Source organism: Nomascus leucogenys, chromosome 3 (assembly GCF_006542625.1).
Source record: "Nomascus leucogenys isolate Asia chromosome 3, Asia_NLE_v1, whole genome shotgun sequence".
NCBI classification, from domain to species: Eukaryota; Metazoa; Chordata; class Mammalia; order Primates; family Hylobatidae; genus Nomascus; species Nomascus leucogenys.
The window spans coordinates 88,240,864-88,261,886 of record NC_044383.1 but is presented as its reverse complement, the minus strand read 5'-3'; the positions used below and the strand labels follow the sequence as shown (position 1 = coordinate 88,261,886).

Genomic DNA, 21,023 nt, shown 5'->3' with positions numbered 1-21,023 from the left:
GCATTTTATATTTTGTTGCCTAAAATATAAACATTCTTTTATTAATCTATATCTCTACATAAAAGGAAAAGTCATAAATATAAAGATTCAAAAAGGTAAATGTTAACCCTCATAGATACTTTGATATTTTGTTTCCCCCCACCTTTCATTTGGTATTATTTAGTAAAAATGTTAATTTTGCTTATTTGGAGAAAGAGAGAAAATTTAAGTTAAACATAAAGTAAAAGGACACTTGCTAGAAAAACCACAATAATCTCATTTCATTCAGCTTGACAACAAAAGAGACAAGGCAGATGTTCTTCTCCTGACATACCTCTTTAATTAGACTCATAAAGCGGGTCCCGAAGCGCCAGGGTTTATGTCGATTACACTGCAAGGAACTGACTGTCATCTGGGGAAACTGTTGAACGGCCACAGACACCACATGCACAGCATCATACATTAGAGCAGCGTCAGTCTGAAAAGCAAGGGAAAGGGAAATTTATAGTCAATATAACTTGTAGAACTTGTGGTAGATGGTTTGGAAGGAGGGAGAGGGAAGAGGTAAGGGAAATATATATCCCGTTTTTCTTTGTATAAAGAAGAAAACGTTATCTCTAACATGCTCTCGTTCTCTTAAACAAGACATTATGATCAAATTACTACATCAGCTCCATACGAAAATTTGACCTACCCTCCTTTTCCTGAAATAACCCAATTACATATAGTTCTAGTACTGCCGTTGAAGTAGGAAATGTACGAAGACAGGCTTTATTTCCTTTTTGTCACTATCTCTGATTCTTACTCTGTCTCACTAGACACACGCACACACACACACACACACACACACAATGAGTACATTGCTAACATTTTTAATGGTCGCATAAATTACATATTGTATATAAAAGTAAGTAAACAGTTTCCTTTTATAGGAAGAAACCAAGATTTTTAGGGAAATTTACTTAAAACCTTAAATTCTTTCATTGTTTTAATCTTTTAGCTTTAAAAAGATATAAACCCTGATCTTTTTCTTCAACTCAAATTTTCAAAAGTTTCAATCTCAGAAATGATGGTAGTTTTAAATCTCAATAGCTGTATTACCCGCTTTTCAAGAAACTAAGCTTAATCTCTTGTACAGTTTCCTTTCCCCAAGATTTCCATATGAATAAAAGTTCATTTGGCTTCTCAAGTAAAATGAATATGAATTCTACTGTGTTTTCACCTGCTCAAATGACCAACCACTTTGGAGGTTGATGATAAAAAAATAAAGTGTTTAATAAGTCATAAGAAAACAGAGGCTCGGTGATTGTCGAGTGCTGTGTTAAATGGACCCTCACACTGTGTTTGACAGATTGATGCCAGGCTTACTACCTAGAGAAGACAGCCACACTGACAGTGCTCCTGGTAATGAACTTTGGCCATCTGCTTGGCATGCTTTAGAATAAAAGCATATATTTCCTCTTCTCATTCACACAATTAGTGAGCTGTGAAATGAATTCCAAAATGAATAGGAACGCTGTAGATTACAGCATTTGCCACAATACAATACAAAATGAGTATACACAGTAGCTTTCAACCAAATGCATCCTGAGGAGCTATACCACATAAAATGGAAGATGGCTAAAGAGCACAATGCAGTAAGAGAACATAATAATATTATTTTATAGTTCATAAATCTCTGGGGGAAAATAACTCAGATTCCTAACCTTCATTTTATAAATTCTACTGACTATTTTCACATACCCTGAAGGATGCATAGTGAAAACTAGTAGTGTTCATTGAGGCATACATCCTGAGCCTGAGGATTTCACTGATATTTGTCTCTGACTCAAGTTAATATTCAGAGGACATATTACATATATTACACAGGTAGTCACAAAAATCATCACCAGAATTGGGAAGATACATTTTGAGTGTTTTAAAATATATCACGGTGAACAGAAAGGGTAATTTTGCAGCATAAAGCATAAGAGAGTCTTAAAAATATTTATGTTTATTTTAACCCAGTAATTCCTCTTTCTGTAATTAGCATTAAGAAAATCAGAGATAAGAACAAAGGCTACATATCCATTGTTTTGTTTTTAGAAAAAAATGAGTGGAAATCTACTGAATGACCAAAATAGGGAAATTTCTAAATAAATTCACAATGTTTTCTTATATAAGCACTAAAAAATCATATTTTGAAAAATACTCGACTAGATGGAAATTAAATACATCTTAAATGGTGTTATGTTAAATTAGATTTAGATTACACAGAACTGCATTTCCAGCATAAATCATTATATATAAATGTATAAATAATGGTTTTATATATAATATACATAATGGTTTTATAGATAATATATAATGGTTTCATATATTATATATAATATTTTATATATAAGTATATATTATATATAGTATGTAATATATAATATATATTATAATATGTAAAACCATTATTAATATATAACCATTATTTTATACATTATAAACTATTATATATAATATATACATAAAAATATATATATAATGGTTTATGTTGGAAATACAGCATAAATATATATTTACTTTATAAATATATATGTATAAATAATATATATTTATAGAGTAATATAAAGTATTACCTTATAAAGCAATATATATTTATAAATTAAATAGAATATCTAAAGTACACATGTATGTATTCTTATATATATGGGTAATTAATATATTTACTTTATTCTCTGAATAATAGTATAATAAAAAATCTATTGTTAACATTTTATAAATAACAAAACCAAGGTTGGGAAAAGTGAAATCACACAGCTAACAAGTGGGGAAGCCCACCCTCCCTGTTCAGGAATGCTTTTTAGCCACCACTACATATTATATAAATGACAACAACAACAGGAAAACACAATAAAATAATAATGTTTAACTCTTGTGAATTAATCATGAGTAAAATTTTTATTTCGTATTTTTCACAGTTTTTAAGATTAACATGTAATGTATGAGGAAGATTACAAATACCATAGCAGTTATTGCCAAGATAAAAATGTTGATCTATGTATGGAAAAAATAACTAAAAGAATACAATCTATAATATTTCTAATTCCAAGTTTTCATGAAAATTGCTTCTCATGACTTATTGACATATAGATAATCTAACAGGACATCCATAAAAATCCTAGAGTAGTAACCTGATTTAATATGACAATGCTAGAAAATAATTTTGCGTAATTAAAAATTGAAAAATCTTTTCTGGTATATAGTTTCAGTTTCAAGATCAGGGACACAGTAGTTGATAATAAAACTCTTTGAAATCTATTATTTTAAATACAATTATAAAAATTAGATAATATTATTAAACTACAAGACAAATATAGCTGGGCACAGTGGCACACATCTGTAGCCCAGCTACTTGGAAGGGTAAGGTCAGAGGATCACTTTAGCCCCCCGAAGTTGGAGCCCAGTCTGGGCAAAATGGTGAGACTACTGTCTGTAACAATAAAATATAAATCCTTGAGAAAAAGGTACAAGTAATCTAAAGGTCGCTGATCAAACTACTTCTGGATTTCCCAGTTTAAAATATCTTTACTTATCAATCAATAAACAGAACTTCTGAAATACTTTCTATGATATTTTCTTCAGTTTGGGGTACTTTTCAGTTTTAATTTTAGACTAGTTATTTTTGTGATATTATGTAGATTTTTCTATTTATATTTAATATCTTGTCAGATTAAACTATTGTCCTCTTTGTAAAATTGTGTGTCTATAAATCTTCTTCCTTTGAAAAACTGTGTGAAAATTCTAGTGCTTCAAAAATGTGGTTTCTCTTATTCTCACAAGAATGCTCACAAAAATGTGGCTTCTCTTATTCTCACAAATATTTGAAAATTTGTCTTCTATTAATAATATTAATAGCCAACATTCATTCAATATCTGTGTGTGAGGCACTCTCCTTAAATTAATTCCTTTAATTTCCATAACCATTATTCAGGTGCAATCCCATCAAGTTTGTGTCAAATAGGAAACCAAGGCAGACAGCAGTTAAGTCACTCAAAAAACAAACCATAGCATATAGGGGTAGAGCTGGATTTAATCCATATAATCTGTCCAAAGTTTATATCCTTTTCTCTGGGTTTCTCACTCAGCACTCTACAGTTAATAAGCAAAGTAGTGAAGGTGGTTTTGAGTTACACAATGTAACAAATGTCAACAAGCACTTGAGTGCATAAATCTCTATATAATTTTTTCATAAATATTTACATAATGAAAATGTACTGCAAAATAAGAAAAGGTAGAGATTATAGAAAATTGATAAATATATATTTGTAAAAAAGAAATACATTGTTATAACTGGGGCATGGAGATCACCCTGTCCTACTCACCACAGCCTATTCCCATGCACCCATCAGGGGACACTAAGGGCAGGCCCACACCCCTGGCACTATCCCCCAAGTACCCAAGTATGCCACCCAGGGACCTGAGAACAGCCCTGCCTTGTTCACCACTGCTGGTGTCTGTGCACTTCTCCTGGGGGCTGGCCCATCCAGCCTGTTGCAGGCACTGCTAACACCAGTATGCGATGCCTGGGAGCCCACGGGTGGTCCCACCATCACTACTGCTGTTTCTCATGCCATGCTTACTGCTTAGGGACCCAGGAATTCACCACACACATGCCCACTGCTGCCACTACTGAACACAAGCAAGCTTCCTGGAGGCCCAATAATTGGCCCACCTGGGCCCACTAACACCAGTGCCCTTGTATGCCACACAGGAGCCTAAAGACAGGCACACTTAGCCCACCGATAACACCACTGGGCCTGAGGACTGAACTACCTGGCACTCCTATACCCAGTAAAATCTCAACACAGTCTCCACTAATAATCATAGTCTAAGAAATGGAAATCACAGACACCACTGATGCTGTAAAAATCATATGAAGACTATGCTACTGCTAACCCTAGAATCAAAGCTAAAGTGCCCCCTCAACCAATACCATAGATAAATCCATAGGAAAAATTTTCCCGTATGAAAATCCATCAAAAAAATTGAAAAAAGCTGGCCGGGTACAGTGGCTCACACCTGTAATCCCAACACTTTGGGAGGCCGAGGTGGGTGGATCACCTGAAGTCAGGAGTTTGAGGCCAGCCTAAACAACATGACGAAACATGGTCTGTACTACAAATACAAAAGTTAGCAGGGCATGGTAGCTGTAGGCCTGTAATTCCAGCTACTCGTGAGGCTAAGGCAGGAGAATGGCTTGAACCCGGGAGGCGGAAGTTGCAGTCAGCCAAGATGGCACCACTGCACTCCAGACTGGGTGACAAAGTGTGAGACTCCGTCTCAAAAAAAAAAAAAATTTGAAACAAGCAACTATTATACAAGATGTGTAGATATCAATATAAGGACAAAAAAGGACACAAGAAATAAAAAATCAAGGAAGTATGACATCTCTGAAGGAGCACAATAATTATCCAGCAAAAGATGCAGTGAAAAATAGATCTATGAAATGCCTGAAAAAAGATTCAAAATAATTATACCAAAGAAGCTCAATGAGACACAGAAAACACAGGAAACAATACAAAGAAAAAAAAATCAGGATATTAGTGAAAAGTTCAATAAAGAGATAGACATATAAAAGAACCAAACAAATTCTGGAACCATTACAGAAAACCACTAAACCACAATGATAATATGAGAGAAAGAAGGGAACAAACTATATACAAAACAATCAAAAACAATTAAAAAGATAACCTTTAATATAAACACAATAAGGTGTCCATTTGAAAGATATGACTAGCTGAATGGATTTTTTTAATGACCCAACTATATACTGCCTACAAGAAATTCATCTCTCTTGTAAAGACACTTATAGACAGAAAGTAAAGGAATGAAAAAGAGATACTCTATGCAAATGAAAGCCAAAAGTGAGCTGGAATAGCTATACTTATATGAAATAAAACAAACTTTAAGTCAAAAACAGTACAAAGAGACAAACCAAGTCCTTATATAATGACAAAGGGATCAATTCAGCAAGAGGACAACATTTCTAAATATTTATCCACCCATCAGCAGGGCACCTAGATATATTAAACAAATTTTATTTGATCTAAAGAGAGAGACAGACTACAATACAGAAACAGTTAAGGACTTGAATATCCACTCTCAACATTAAACAAATCATCTAGGTAGAAAATCAACAAAGAAACATCAGAGTAAAACAGCACTTTAACCAAAGGGACTTAACAGACATTTACAGAACATTTCATCCAACAACTGCAGAATATACATTCCTCTCATCAGCACACAAAACGGTCCAGGAAAAACAATGTTAGGCCACAAAATGTTTCAACAAACTTTTAAAAGCTGAAAAGTGTAAAAATCAAATATCAGACCACAATAAACAAAAAAATAGAAATCAATAACAAGAAGAATTTTTGAAACACTACAGACATATGGATACTAAACAGCATACTCTTGAATGACCATTAGGTCATGGAGAAAATTAAGCAGAAAATCTAAAAGTTTCTTGAAACAAATAAAAATTGTAACACAACACATCAAAACATACGGGATACAGCAAAAGCAGTGTTAAGAGGGAAGTTTATAGCAATATGTATCTACATCAAGAAAATGCAAAGATTTAAAATAACCTAATGATGCACCTCAAGGAACTAGAAAAGAATGAACAAATCAAACCTAGTATTAGTAGAAGAAAAAATTAATAAAGATCACAACTGAACTAAATGAAATAGACTTAATAATACAAAGGATTATTTAAATGAAAAGTCTTTTAAAAAAAATTGACAAACTTCTAGTTAAATTAACCAAGAAAAAGAGATAAAAGACCCAAATAAACAAAATCAGAACTTAAAAAACGGACACTACAATAGATAACACTGAAATACAAAAAAATCCTAAAAGACTATTATGAAAAACTATGTACTAACAAACTCGAAAATTTATGGGAAATGGATAAATTTTTAGACACATACAACCTACTACCAACATTGAATTAGAAAGAAGTAGAAAACCTGAACAGGCTAATAAGAGTAACAAAATTGAATCAATAATAAAATGGCTTCCATCAAAGAAAATCCCAGTACCAGATGACTTCACTGCCATATTCTACCTAATTTTTAAAGAAGAATTAACACCAGTTCTACTCAAACTACCTGTTAAAAAACAAGAGGAGATAATTCTTCCTAACTCATTTTATGAGGTCAGTATTATGATACCAAAAGCAGACAAGGACACAACAGCAACAATAACTGGTGAACATCTATATTTTGTATCTATGTTCACAGGCAAACATCCCTGGTGAACATAGATGCAAAAATCCTCAACAAAATACTAGCAAGCTAAATTCAACAGAACATCCAAAAGGTACTACAACATGATAAAGTGGAATTTATTCCAGGAGCTCAAGGATGGTTCAACCTGCATAAAACAATAAATGTAATACATCACACCAATAGAATAAAGGGTAAAAATCATGTGATCTCAATAGACACAGAAAAGCATTTGATAAAATTCAACATTCCTTCATAATAGAAACTCAACAGACTAAGCATAAACAGAACACACCTCAGTATAACACAAGCCATATATGACACATCTACAAATAACATAATGTATGGGAAAAAGCTGAAATCCTTTCCTCTAAAAACTGGAACCAGACAATGATGCCCACTTTTACAACTCCTATTCAGCATAGTACTGAAAGTCCTACTCAGAGCAATCAGACAAGAGAAAGAAAGGACATTGAAACTGGAAAAAAAAAAAAAAGTCAAATTGTCCCTTTTTGCAGGTGACATGATCTTATATTTTAAAAAACCTAAAGACTCCACCAAAAACTCCATTTGGCAAATTCAGTAAAGTTGTAGAACACAAAATCAACATACAAAAATCAGCCATGTTTTTATACACAAATAACTAACCTGCCAAAATATCAAGAAGGTAATCTCATTTACAATACCAACAAAAAGTTAAAAACTTTAGGAATAAATTTAACTAAGGAGATGAGGAACTCTACAATGAAACCTACAAAAAACTGATTAAAGAATTGAAGAGGACAAAGGCAGATGAAAAGACCATGCTCATGTATAGGAAGGATTAATGTTGTAAAAATGGCCATACTACCCAAAGCAATCTACAGATTCAATACAATTACCACCAATATATCATAACATTCTTCACAGAAATAGAAAAGAAAAAAAACTTCTAAAATTCATATAGAACCAAAACAGCCTGAATAACCAAAGCAATCCTGAGCAAAAAGAAAAAAAGCTGAAAGCATCACAATACCTGACCTTAAAACATGCTACAAGGCTATAAAAACTAAAACAGCATGGTATTGGTATAAAAACAGACACAAAGACCAATGAAACAAAATAGGCAATCCAGAAATAAATCCACATATTTATAGCCTACTGATTTTTGAAAAGGAGCCAAGAATATACACTGGAAACAGAATAGGTTCTTCAATAAATGGTACTAAAAAAACTGGAAACCCATATGCAAAAGAATGAAACTAGACTCCTATCTCTCATCATATACAAAAAATAATGCAAAATGAATTAAAGTCTTAAATATAAGTTGTGAAAATATAAAACTACTAGAAGGAAACACAGACTAACACTCTGGGACATTGGTCTAGGCAAATACTTTATGGCTAAGAACCCAAAAGCACAGGCAATTAACAAAAAACAGACATATGGGACACAAAAAGCCATATGGGACATAAAAAGATTCTGCACAGCAAAGGAAACAACCAACAGAGTGAAGAGAAAACCTGTTGAATGGTAGAAAATATTTGCAAGCTATTTGTCTCACATGAGACCAATATTTAGAATATAAAAGGAGCTCAAACAACTCAACAGTAAAAAAAAAAAAAAAAAAATCCCATTAAAAAGTGGGCAGAGGATGTGAATAGACATTTCTCTAAGAAGACACAAAAATAGACAACAGGTATATAAAAAACACTCATTATCACTAATCATCAGGGAAATCCAAGTCAAAACCACAATGAAATATCATCTAACCTGAGTTCGAATAGTTCTTAAACAAAAAGACAATAACAAACGCAAAGCCAAAACGTGGAGAAAAAGGAACTCTTTTTTTTTTTTTTTTTTTTTTTGAGACGGAGTCTCGCTCTGTCGCCCAGGCTGGAGTGCAGTGGCACAATCTCGGCTCACTGCAAGCTCCGCCTCCTGGGTTCACGCCATTCTCCTGCCTCAGCCTCTCCGTGTAGCTGGGACTACAGGCGCCCGCCACCACGCCCGGCTAATTTTTTGTATTTTTAGTAGAGACGGGGTTTCACCGTGGTCTCGATCTCCTGACCTCGTGATCCGCCCGCCTCGGCCTCCCAAAGTGCTGGGATTACAAGCGTGAGCCACCGCGCCCGGCCAAAAGGAACTCTTATACACTGCTGCTGAGTGTATTAGTCTGTTTTCACACTGCTATAAAGATACTACCTGAGACTGGGTAATTTATAAACAAAAGAGGTTTAATTGAATCAGTTCTGCATGGCTAGAGAGGCCGCAGGAAACTTACAATCAAGGCAGAAGGAAAAGGGGAAGCGAGATATGTCTTACATGGTAGCAGGAGAGAGAGAGGGATAACAGGGAAAACTGCCACTTATAAAACCATCAGATCTCATGAGAATTCCCTCACTATCATGAGAACACCATGATCCAATCACCTCCCACCAGGTCTCTCCCTTGAAACATGGTGATTACAGTTTAATATGAGATTTGGGTGGGAACACAGAGCCAAACCATATCATTCCAATCCTCGTCCCTCACAAATCTCATGTGCTTTTCACCTTTCAAAACCAATCATGTGGGGCCTTCCCCACAGTCCCTCAAAGTCTTAACTCATTCCAGCATTAACCTAAAGGTCCAAGTCCAAAGTCTCATCTGAGACAAGGCAAGTCCTTTCCACCAATAAGCCTGTAAAATCATAAGCATGTTAGTTACTTCCAAGACACAATGTGGGTACAGGTATTGGGTAAATGTTCCCAGCAACAGCCCGAGCTGTACCTTGGCTGCTTTTAGCCACTGCTGGTGCTGGAGCTGGAGTAGCTGGGACACAGGGCACCAAGTCCCAAAGCTACATAGAGTAGCAGGGCCCTAGGCCTGGCCCATGAAGCCAATTTTTCCCTCCTAGGCCCCTGGGCCTGTGATGGAAGGGGCTGCTGTGAAGGTCTCTGATACGCCCTGGAGACATTTTCCCCATTTTCTTGGCTAGTAACATTCAGCTCCTTGTTACTTATGCAAATTTCTGCAGCTGGCTTGAATTCCTCCCAAGAAGATGGGTTTTTCTTTTCTACCACATGGTCAAGCTGTAAATTTCCCAAACCTTTATGCTCTGCTTCCATTTTTAAACATAAGATCCAATTTCAAACCATCTATTTGTGAATGCATATAACTGAATGCTTTCAGAATAAACCAGGTTACCTCTTGAATGTTTTGCTGCTTAGACATTTTTTTCCACCAGATACCCTAAATAATCTATCTCAAGTTCAAAGTTCCACAGAGGGCAGGGGCAAAATGCAACCAGTCTCTTTGCTAAAGCCTAGCAACAGAGACCTATACTCCAGTTCCCAACAAGTTCCTCACCTGCATCTGAGACCAGCTCGACCTGGACTTCATTGTCCACATCACTATCAACATTTTGGTCAAAGCCATTCAGCAAGTCTCTAGGAAGTTCCAAACTTTCCCCCACTTTCCTGTGTACTTTGAAGCTCTCCAAACTGTTACAACCTTTGCCTGTTACCCAGTTCCAAAGTCAGTTTCACATTTTCAGATTATCTTTATAGCATTACCCCACTTTCAGTACCAATTCTCTTTATTAGTCCATTTTTCACACTGCTATAAAGACACTAACTGAGACTGGGTAATTTAGAAACAAAAGAGATTTAATTGACTCACAGTTCTGCATGACTGAAGAGGCCTCAGGAAACTTGCAAACATGGCAGAAAGCAAAGGGGAAGCAAGATATGTCTTACATGGTGGTGAGAGAGAGAGAGAGCATGGAAATGGGAAACTGCCACTTTGAAAATCATCAGATCTCATGAGAATTCCCTCACTATCATGAGAACAACATAGGTGAAACCATCCCCATGATCTAATTATCTCCCACCAGGTCCCTCCTTTGTCATGTGGGAATTAAAATTCAAAATGAGATTTGAGGCCGGGAGCAATGGCTCACGCCTGTAATCCCAGCACTTTGGGAGGCCGAGGCGGGCAGATCACAAGGTCAGGAGATCGAGACCATCCTGGCTAACATGGTGAAACCCCGTCTCTACTAAAAATACAAGAAAATTAGCCGGGTGTGGTGGCGGGCGCCTGTAGTCCCACCTACTTGGGAGGCTGAGGCAGGAGAATGGTGTGAACCCGGGAGGCAGAGCTTGCAGTGAGCCGAGATCGCACTACTGCACTCCAGCCTGGGTGACGGAGCAAGACTCCATCTCAAAAAAAAAAAAAAAAAGAGATTTGAGTGGGGACACAGAGCTAAACCATAACCAAATCACTGGGAATGTAAATTAGTACAGCCATTACGGAAAATAGCATGGTGCTCACTCAATAAACTAAAAATAGAACTACCACGTGATCTAGCAATCTCACTACTGGGTATTTATCCAAAGGAAAGGAAATCAGTATATCAAAGGGATACATGCACTCCTATGTTTATTTAACACTATTCACAATAGCCAAAATTTGGAATCAACCTGTGTTCATCAACACATGAATAGGTAAAGAAAATGTAGGATATGTACACAATACAATATCATTTGATCACGAAAAAGAAATGAAATCATGTCATTTGCAGCAACATGGATGGAATTGGAGGTCATTATGGTAAGTGAAATAAGTGAGGCACAGAAAGTGAGATCACATGTTCTCACTCCTGTGTAGGGGCTATGGCAAGGTTGGTATCATGGAAGTAGAGAGTAGAATGATAGCTACTGAAAACTTGGAAGGGAACCTGGGATGAGAAGTTGGTTAATGTTTACAAACTTACAGTTAGAAGAAATAAGTTCTAATATTTGATAGCAGAGTAGGGTAACTACAGTTAACAACAATGTATTGTATATTTTAAAATAGCTAAAAGAGAGGACTGCAGTGTTTCCATCACAGAGAAATAATAAATGCTAGAAGTAGTGAATATCCCAAATACCCTGACTCGATCATGCTAGAAGTAGTGAATATCCTAAATAGCCTGACTTGATCATTACAAATGCTATGGATGTAACAAATGATCACATGTACTACTCCATACATATGTAAATACGTTGAGAATCAATAAAACAAAATAAAGGGGACTCCAGGAACTCTCTAGCCCTCTTTCTGTCATAGGAAGATGCAACAAGAAGTTGGGTGTCCAAAACCTAGGAGAAGGCTTTCATCAGAACCCATACTGGCACTTTGATCTCAGACTTTCAACCTCCAGAACTGTGAGAAATAAATTTCTGTAGTTTATTTTAGAAAAAAGAAACTAATGTATGAATATGGTTCAATAATAGGTGGGTTAAAAAGTTACTAATATTAACTAGAAACAATTTCATGAAAAAAATAGATTTCTGAACATATGAAGGATAGGATAGCATAAATCCAGGAAACTACATTATTAAAATAGTTAAAAATTTAGAAACAGAAAAGGTAAATATACATACACACATATACAAACATATATCATGCATGCACACATATACATAATGTATGTATGTATATGTATGTATGTATGTATATACCAGAGGAGTATGTGTGCATGTATGTATATATGTATGTATATGTGTATATGTATGTATCTACTACAGGAGTCAGACCATGTTATGGTGACTGGTGAATAGAATTTTCTAAAAATATTAAGCACTCTTGTAGGCAACACTAAATTGATAGTATACCCCCAAATACATATCTCTACAAATCAAAGGTTATCAAGCTTAAACATTATTTGTCCCAAGGAACACTGAGGTAAAACAAATAATTTAAATCATCAAGTATGGACAGGAATGGTCAAGTTAGGAACCCACATTTCCAGTCACTGTCCTGGAGGGAGCTACCACACTCCTTTCAGAGATTCATAATGTCACTGATTGTGACCAATTATTAGTGAAATCTGATCACTATAAGGTTAAGAAAGAAGTACCTATAAATGACTGTATAAAATATAGGTATGGAATTACATAGAGGCCCAACAATGCCTAGAAAAAGATAATTGGGCCGGGTGCGGTGGCTCACGCCTGTAATCCCAGCACTTTGGGAGGCCAAGGAAGGTGGATCACAAGGTCAGGAGATCGAGACCACGGTGAAACCCTGTGTCTACTAAAAATACAAAAAATTAGCCGGGTGCGGTGGCGGGCACCTGTAGTCCCAGCTTCTCCGGAGGCTGAGGCAGGAGAATGGTGTGAACCCTGGAGGCGGAGCTTGCAGTGAGCCAAAATCGCGCCACTGTACTCCAGCCTGGGCGACAGAACGAGACTCCGTCTCAAAAAAAAAAAGGTAATTGAAAAAATAACATATGAAGTAAATAGAAAAAAGTAAAATAAATACAAATTCAATTACAAAAAGAAATTATAGAATCAATATAATTCTAACAAACCCTGAACTGAGCAGGATGCAAAGATTAGTTCAGAGGACAAAGCTGGCGATTTTAGTCTTTATTTCATGAGTGTCAAAGGACATTCTTTTAACTCCTAGCAATATAACACTTTTTAAAGCCCTCTTCAACATTCTAGTTTGCTTCTATCCAGTTGCTGCTTGGGAGATTTTCAAAGGGCAAAGGCCCTAGTGTATCTTTCAAGCTGGGGCTTAAGAGGCGTCTCTTACACCCAAATTTAGAGATTGATTTATCTGCTTTTGCTAAATCTTCATCCTCTCTTATTGACTCTATAATTCCTTGCCTTGACTCTTCTCTTAATGGAAGAAAACAGGAGAAAAGAAGAGAGGGGTGGAACAGAGGAGGAGAGAAGTGGAGGGGAAACACAGGTTAGATTATGTTATCATTTTTATAATATTATTACAAAACAATAATTATTTTAATTCAAGTTATATTGAATCCTTATTCTGTGCCACAGAACTGTGCCGATTTCTTTACGTGCATTATCTCATTTAATTCTCACAAAGACCATATGTTCTAAATGATGTTACTACAAACATTTTTGAGAGCAGGAAACTGAAGATTAGGAAAGTTAAAGTAATTATTTCAAGGTCTCATGAAAAGATTGGCAGAAATAAGATTCAGGGAAATCCTAACCCTTAGAATCACTGTCTAAACAATTATAATCCCTGCCTACTCTAGGCCATATTCCCACTGAAACTATGATAGGCAAAGGAGGGGAAACTAGTGGGAGAAAATCTCATAGTTTAGGGGGTGTCTTATGAATACAAGGCTAGTATGGTTCCACGGACCATGGAGAATACGTCTCTGAGCTGGGATTCCAACAAAAGTAATTGTAGTCCCTAAGTGAAATCTTGACTTTTTCTTTATACATTATAGCTACCTCTAAAGAATGCTTCAGGGTTCAACATAACTGTAATTTAACCAAGTAAACTAAAACTGAATATCAGTACAATTTGGTTATTAAAATCCATATGAGATAGTTAGATAAATCTGCGGTCATTTACATCCTAAACTACAAAGGCAAGACAAAAGCTAAACAGGGGTTGGGAGTAAATCAATAATGAAGATAAGATAATCTTTTCTATTTTCTCTCTTTCAACTATAATTTTATATATAGATATATATATATTTCTCTCAATTATATATATGTATATATGCATATGGATTATATACATTATATATTATACATACACACACCCCCATATATATGGGCCACACTTAATGGAAAGCTAGAAGAGAATATCTGTTCCCTCTGAGGGTATAGTGCAGAAGAAAGCAGCTCAAATTAAGTAGGCACCGGCCGGACAGGGCTAATGTGACAGCAAAATGCAGCCCTACCTGCTTCACTGCTAGTTCAAACACCTGTCAACTGGAATGTGGGCTGCCTTTCAGAGCCTACTTCATACTAGATTGGAGCTGTTTTTATTTCCAAAATAAGTTAGTTAACCTACAAAAAATGTTTTCCACCAAAAACTTGTTTTGCAAACTTTTAAAATTGCGCAATATAGTCCTACACATTTTAGTAAAACTATAGTGATCTTTCCAAATGGCTGGCTTGAAAAGAACATAAGAAATGTCTGCAAATATATTTAAATATCCATTAACCTTCTTACTAGCTTATTGCTTGGTGTATCTTATACCTAGTCAAATTACTTTTAAGAATGGAATGTGTAACAGAGAAACAGGCAGAAGAGTGACAAATGCTAATTTCTATGGCTCAGCTATTGCCAAAGAAATAGGCTTAGTCAGCCAGTACTATTCCATCCATCAACTAACCTCATGACTGATGAGTCTTTAAGGTATTAAAAAAACAGTAAAATCTATGTATGCTTACATTTTCCTCATACTCTGGAAAAATTCACTATACATTTTTAAATAATTGAAGAATTTAAGAAATTAGATGTTCTAAAAAGTTTCAAATAAAAATTGACATGGTTTAATATTTTGATTTTATATATATAATTAAAATATCTCCAAATATAAAAAACAGAAATAATGGATTCTATGAACTAAAAATATTTATATGTACTTAGATTTCATTTACAGAATAACCTGAAACTAAGCAGTAATTACCAAGCTACCAATGTCCATGTTTAATGCATATGTTATTTCTGTTTCTGATTTCTATCACATTTTACATTTCCTTTGTAAAGGTCTAAAATAGGTGCTTCAAGAGTTACACAAAAATTAAAACATAGCTTTTCTTTGAAAAAAGCATGAAGACAATAGAAACAAACAATTCCAAACTATGTACAAATACAGAACAGAACGTTAGTATATCAAATTTCTCAGATGTACTAAAAATTTTTCTCAGCAAAAACCCATCAAAAATGTTTACTTTTTTCTTCTGGTGAGAAGTCATTCTTTTGGAATGACTTTTGGATACCTCCATTCAATTCTGACTGGGAGAACTTAGAACATAGTATTTTCCAGGTTATTCTGTGTGTTGGGCCAAGCACGGTTATATTTGTGATAATATTTCACTCTTTGCTCAAGACTTGTTGTTTATTAGCACTCTTGGCCTGAGCTACAAATGCTTCCAATGTTGAATGCAATAATTTACATCTAAATATAATTACTCTTAAGAGTAATTTAAATATGTGTAGTTTATAATGTGTACATTTTACTCTAATACATCTATTAGAAGTTAAAGATTCACCATTTTTCTTGGAAGATGGTACATTGATTTCATTTTATTCTAGAACTATCTAGAATCCTAGCAAATTAAACATCACTAATTTGTATCTTTCTTCCTTTTACATTCTAGTTTTAATAAAACTGTTTATATTTTTCTTGCCTTTTGTTTGTCCTTTTATAACACAAGCATCTTTTGGATAAGAACAATGTCTGTCTTTTTAATACCTCACATAGTATTCCATACACTGCCTTGCCTGTAGTAAGTATGTAAAAGAACTTTTCAATAAATGGATGAATTCAACCACCAAGTTCATTTAAACAATAAAAGAAATAGGTATTTGGGAGCTCTGAATAACAATCACACTTTGCCATTTAGCTAGAATGTATTACCTCCCAGAGGTACAGTGAACCAAATCTGTCAGCAGCTCAGACTGGGGAGGAATGTGAGTAAAGCCTCTGCCCCATTTCTAAATGAATTTATAGTAACAGTTCCTTGAACACATTTATCTTTCCATTAAATAAGTGCAGGCAGGTCCCCTTTGAGATCTGAATGCTAGCTGGCAGGTGGCAGATCCATTCTGGAACTCCTACATCTCAGATTTTGCTCATTTCTGAATTCCCATTTGAGGTACAGTGCATAGCAAAAAGAGTTGCATGGTCTAATAAATAGGATAGAAGTTTATGAATTCTGGATCTTTCACTGACTTGACTTTTAACTAAAGAAAATAATTTAAAAAAATCCCTATTGCCTTGTTTCTTCATTTTATAATCGAAAATTAAATATGATGATCTAAAGATTTTGTTGCTTGAAAAATTACTTTAAAAATCAGATAGTTTCAGGAAAAAAAAATATAAATGTTAGTTCTTAAGTTAGATAATACAGATATTAACAGTGATGGGCAAAGAGGTAGATCCTGACCTCGGGATCTCCCTTGCACAGTCAGCACAAGCCTAAAGGGACAATCGCCCACCCCTCTGAGCAAGAAGGAGGGGGTCACACATGGAGAACAGGCTGGTGCTCACTCATTCAGCTGGCACACTGCACTGAGCACTCTGCCCGGCACAGAGCAGGTGTGCAGTGGCTGCTAGCTGAACTGAGGGACTGATGAAGAAATGCCCTCAGACCCAGTCGGGAGCCAATTGTCAGAGACAATTCTCCCAGTTACACTGCAGCTGCCATTATGCTTTCTCTGTTGCTGGCTCTTTGTATTACTCTGAAACAGAGTTCTTTACCAGCAGCTGCGTGGACTACACAGACTGCATGAGATAATACATTAAAGCAGTTTGCACAATTCCTGGCACATGGTGCATAGGCAGGTGTTGGACGATGATGGTGATGATCACCAGAAGAGCGGTAATCTCTTCAGATGGATACTCTCCAGAACAAGGAACCAGTTTAGAAAGTATAATGTTTCAACCCTTCTGCACCCACTGTTAGCCTAAATGGGAGAACAGGCCTCATGCAGTTTAAAACAGCAGATCAGGTTCTAGATGGCAAAGGAGCAAGAAGGAAATTAACATATAATAACCTGATCCCTACACCATGTGTTATGTACATGATGCTACAATTCAGTTGAACTCAGAATGCCAAAAAATAAAAAATTGAGTACATATGAGTTACTGACAAATTTAGAATTCAAGAATAAAGATAAGTGGTAAAATATTATAATGTCTTGTATTTAATATTAAATAAAGGACTGCTATTGCACAGATAATTTCACTCCAGCATGTAAACTTGGACAAGTATGACTCTTATTTTTTCTAGTCTTCAGTTTCTTCATCTATAAAAGGAGGAGATTGAGTCAGGTGGATTTTAAGGTGTCCTGTGGCTAACATTCATATTACTAGAAAATCCACATTTTACTCTGATTTTATACCGGTTTTGTAATATAACCATAACCCTTATTTGTCTGTCTTCTCTACATAATCATTTATTCTTTACATTCTACATATGTCTGTCTCTCTCCATAATTCTTTATAATGTTGTGTGCTTGCTTAATAAACTATTGTATGAACATTTCATACAAATTAACAAATAAGGTAATCAAAAGTAATTATTCTTAGGCCCTTGACTGTGTTCATGTCCTAGCAAATTACTGCCTGAACAAATAAAACCTGCCAATATTTATATTACAGTCTTTTCTTTGTCGGTTCACCTTCATCACTGTTAAACTTCTCATGCACATTAAATCTCAGCCTGGCCTCCTCATTCTTTGAAGAAGAAAACTAAAATTCTTTCTTTCCTACTCAAAGTCATCCTCTAATATTACAGCATTTTACCTTCTTTTGCCTCCTCTTACACAGTGAAAACACAAATCTGCTTATGACTTATGTTTTTGAACTACCAGAGAGATTTTATTACAAATTAAATGAATTAAAGAAAATTTCAGAAATTGCATGATGAAATACCTTTAAAAATATATGGATTTTTAGTGAGCCAAGATTGTGCCACTGCACTCCAGCCTGGGTGACAAAGTAAGACCACATCCATCTCTCTCTCTCTCTCCATATATATATAGATAGATTCCATATATATACACATATATAGTTTCCATATACACATATATATATATTGTTTCCATATATATATATATGAAGAAATCTGTATCTTCACACTTTGCCATACAGCTAGAATGTATTACCTCCCAGAAATACAGTGAGCCAAATCTGTCAGCAGCTCAGACCGGGGCGGGGAATGTGAGTACAGCCTCTGTCTTGTTTCTAAATGAATTTATAGTTTATTACAAATAAACTATACAGTAATATGTGTGTGTGTGTGTGTGTATATATATATATATTTGTCTCTACATGTATGTCATTGAGTACCCATGAGGGCTGAAAGAGACAAATTGATGAATTAGGAAGAATATTCAAATTCAGCAATGTTCTGAAGATCAAGTAAAGTAGACAGCACTGAGTGATAGTGGTTGCTGAGATTCAGATAAGAAATGGTCTCGGCCAGAATTAATGCCATGAATAATTAACAAATCCATTTGTTTAGTGTTCCTGTGAATTTGAATAAATGTCTATGTCTCTCCAAACCAGTGCTCTCTGGCTTAAGCTGAAAGCTACCAAAAAATAGTGATTGCCAATTAGCTTATTTTGAACAACAACCAGTAAATACAGCCTAAAATGTGGCTGACACTAATTTTAACAATAAGAGTTTTCATTGGCCCTTTATGTTTATCTTACACAAATATGGGCTTTCAATCTTTCAAAAACTCTTGTTGGATGCCATTTTCTTTAACAACATTCAACAAGATAATTTTACAAACAGTATTATTTCCCTGTAAGATTTTAAAGCTTCAGAAGGAATGATGTTCAATACATGAAATTTTAAAGTTATAAATGTTAAAGCTTCAGAAAATGACTACTTTCCTTTTTTCCAAGAATAGTATGTACTTACCATACATATTTTCTCTATAACTTTTCTTTCTGATATATATATCTTTTAAATGTACCATTCCGCAAGCAGAAAACCCTATTTGTTTTTACTGCCACATTATCTAAACTGCTTTAAACATTTATACAAAAATTCCAAGATGTTTAGATAATTTTCAGACATCATGTACAGAAACTCTTCACTTTTTAAATATAAATGATTAAAGGACAGCTGTGAAGCAGATTAGAAAATGCCAACAGGTTTTCAATTAAAAGTTCCATTTAACTAATATAATTATTCTCACCTAATTAAATTTTTTTACTAAGATCAGTCCATTGAGATATCTCATCCTGTTTTAAAATGTTACATGAAGCTCTTACTAATGTCCATGAACCACGTTGTATTGATGAGATTGTTAATGAACTCTCTAGCAACAATGCACTGGCCTTAATAATTTAGAACCTGTTAAATCTTGTCTGCTTTTTACTACATTTGGAACTGCTATTGATTTAGAGAAGAGTCAATACCAAGGGGAAGTATTCTTTGCACTTCCAGCTGGTCTCCAGTACATCCAATTATCTTGATATTTGCAGCTCAAATTAGGTACTTGCATTTAAAAGTTTATATTCATCGATATTGTTTATATTTACTTTTTTCAATATGATGAATTAAAATAGATTTTTACGGTGTTAACAGAGTGTGAATTTTTTCTAAATTTGGGACCTAGATGTATGCAAACCAAAAATACACTAGAAATTTAGGTCCATGAGTTCAAATATTCATATAAGTATTAATTCCAAATGCCAATAAAAACTGATAACCTAAAAATTAAATTATTGCAAAGGCCATCTGTAAGCATGATTTGAAGAAGACTTAAAAATTTAGAGAGATATTCTGAAAAAAATGAAACAATACATATGCAAACAAAACATATCAATATGTATCCTTTATGACTCTTTATGTGCTTATTGTGTGGTTAGCTTTCTATCTTGTGCTCATTACTCTACAAAAATTGTAGTAGCAACTTGTCACAAAATTTTGAAAAAGTACAATTTTCATAGAAACAATCTGAGATTTAGCCTTTTAGCTTTTTAATTTCTTAGTGGCAATGGGAAGTTATGTTATCTTAGCTTCATTTTCCTCATCTTTAAGTAACATGGTAAGCTACCTCACAGAGTTGTTGTAAGAATAAAGTTAGATAAATTTATAAAAGTATGAATTATAAAGCTTTTTAAATATGTCATAATTATAAAACAACTTAATTGAAAATCTCAAGTATGTTAACAACTGATAATATCAATTTAGATGGGACAGAGATTTTGGTTTTGTTTTTTAAATAAGAATTGATTTCTACACTCATATTTATAGTGTACCTCAGATCCTTAACTTGAAGACCTTCCATCTCTTCACTAGTTTTTATTTTTCCTGG

At 34.7% G+C, this 21,023-nt stretch overlaps 1 protein-coding gene across 12 annotated transcripts in view; it reads right to left on the bottom strand.

The window, feature by feature from the left end:
• The window catches only part of GRIK2 (glutamate ionotropic receptor kainate type subunit 2), a 672,448-nt gene that overhangs the window by 264,401 nt on the left and 387,024 nt on the right, over positions 1–21,023 (bottom strand). For all 12 annotated transcript variants that reach the window (XM_030809503.1, XM_003258377.4, XM_030809504.1 and 9 more), the window contains one exon: positions 314–457. In XM_030809503.1, the coding sequence (XP_030665363.1) occupies positions 314–457 (144 nt within the window). The remainder of the gene's footprint in view (positions 1–313; positions 458–21,023) is intronic.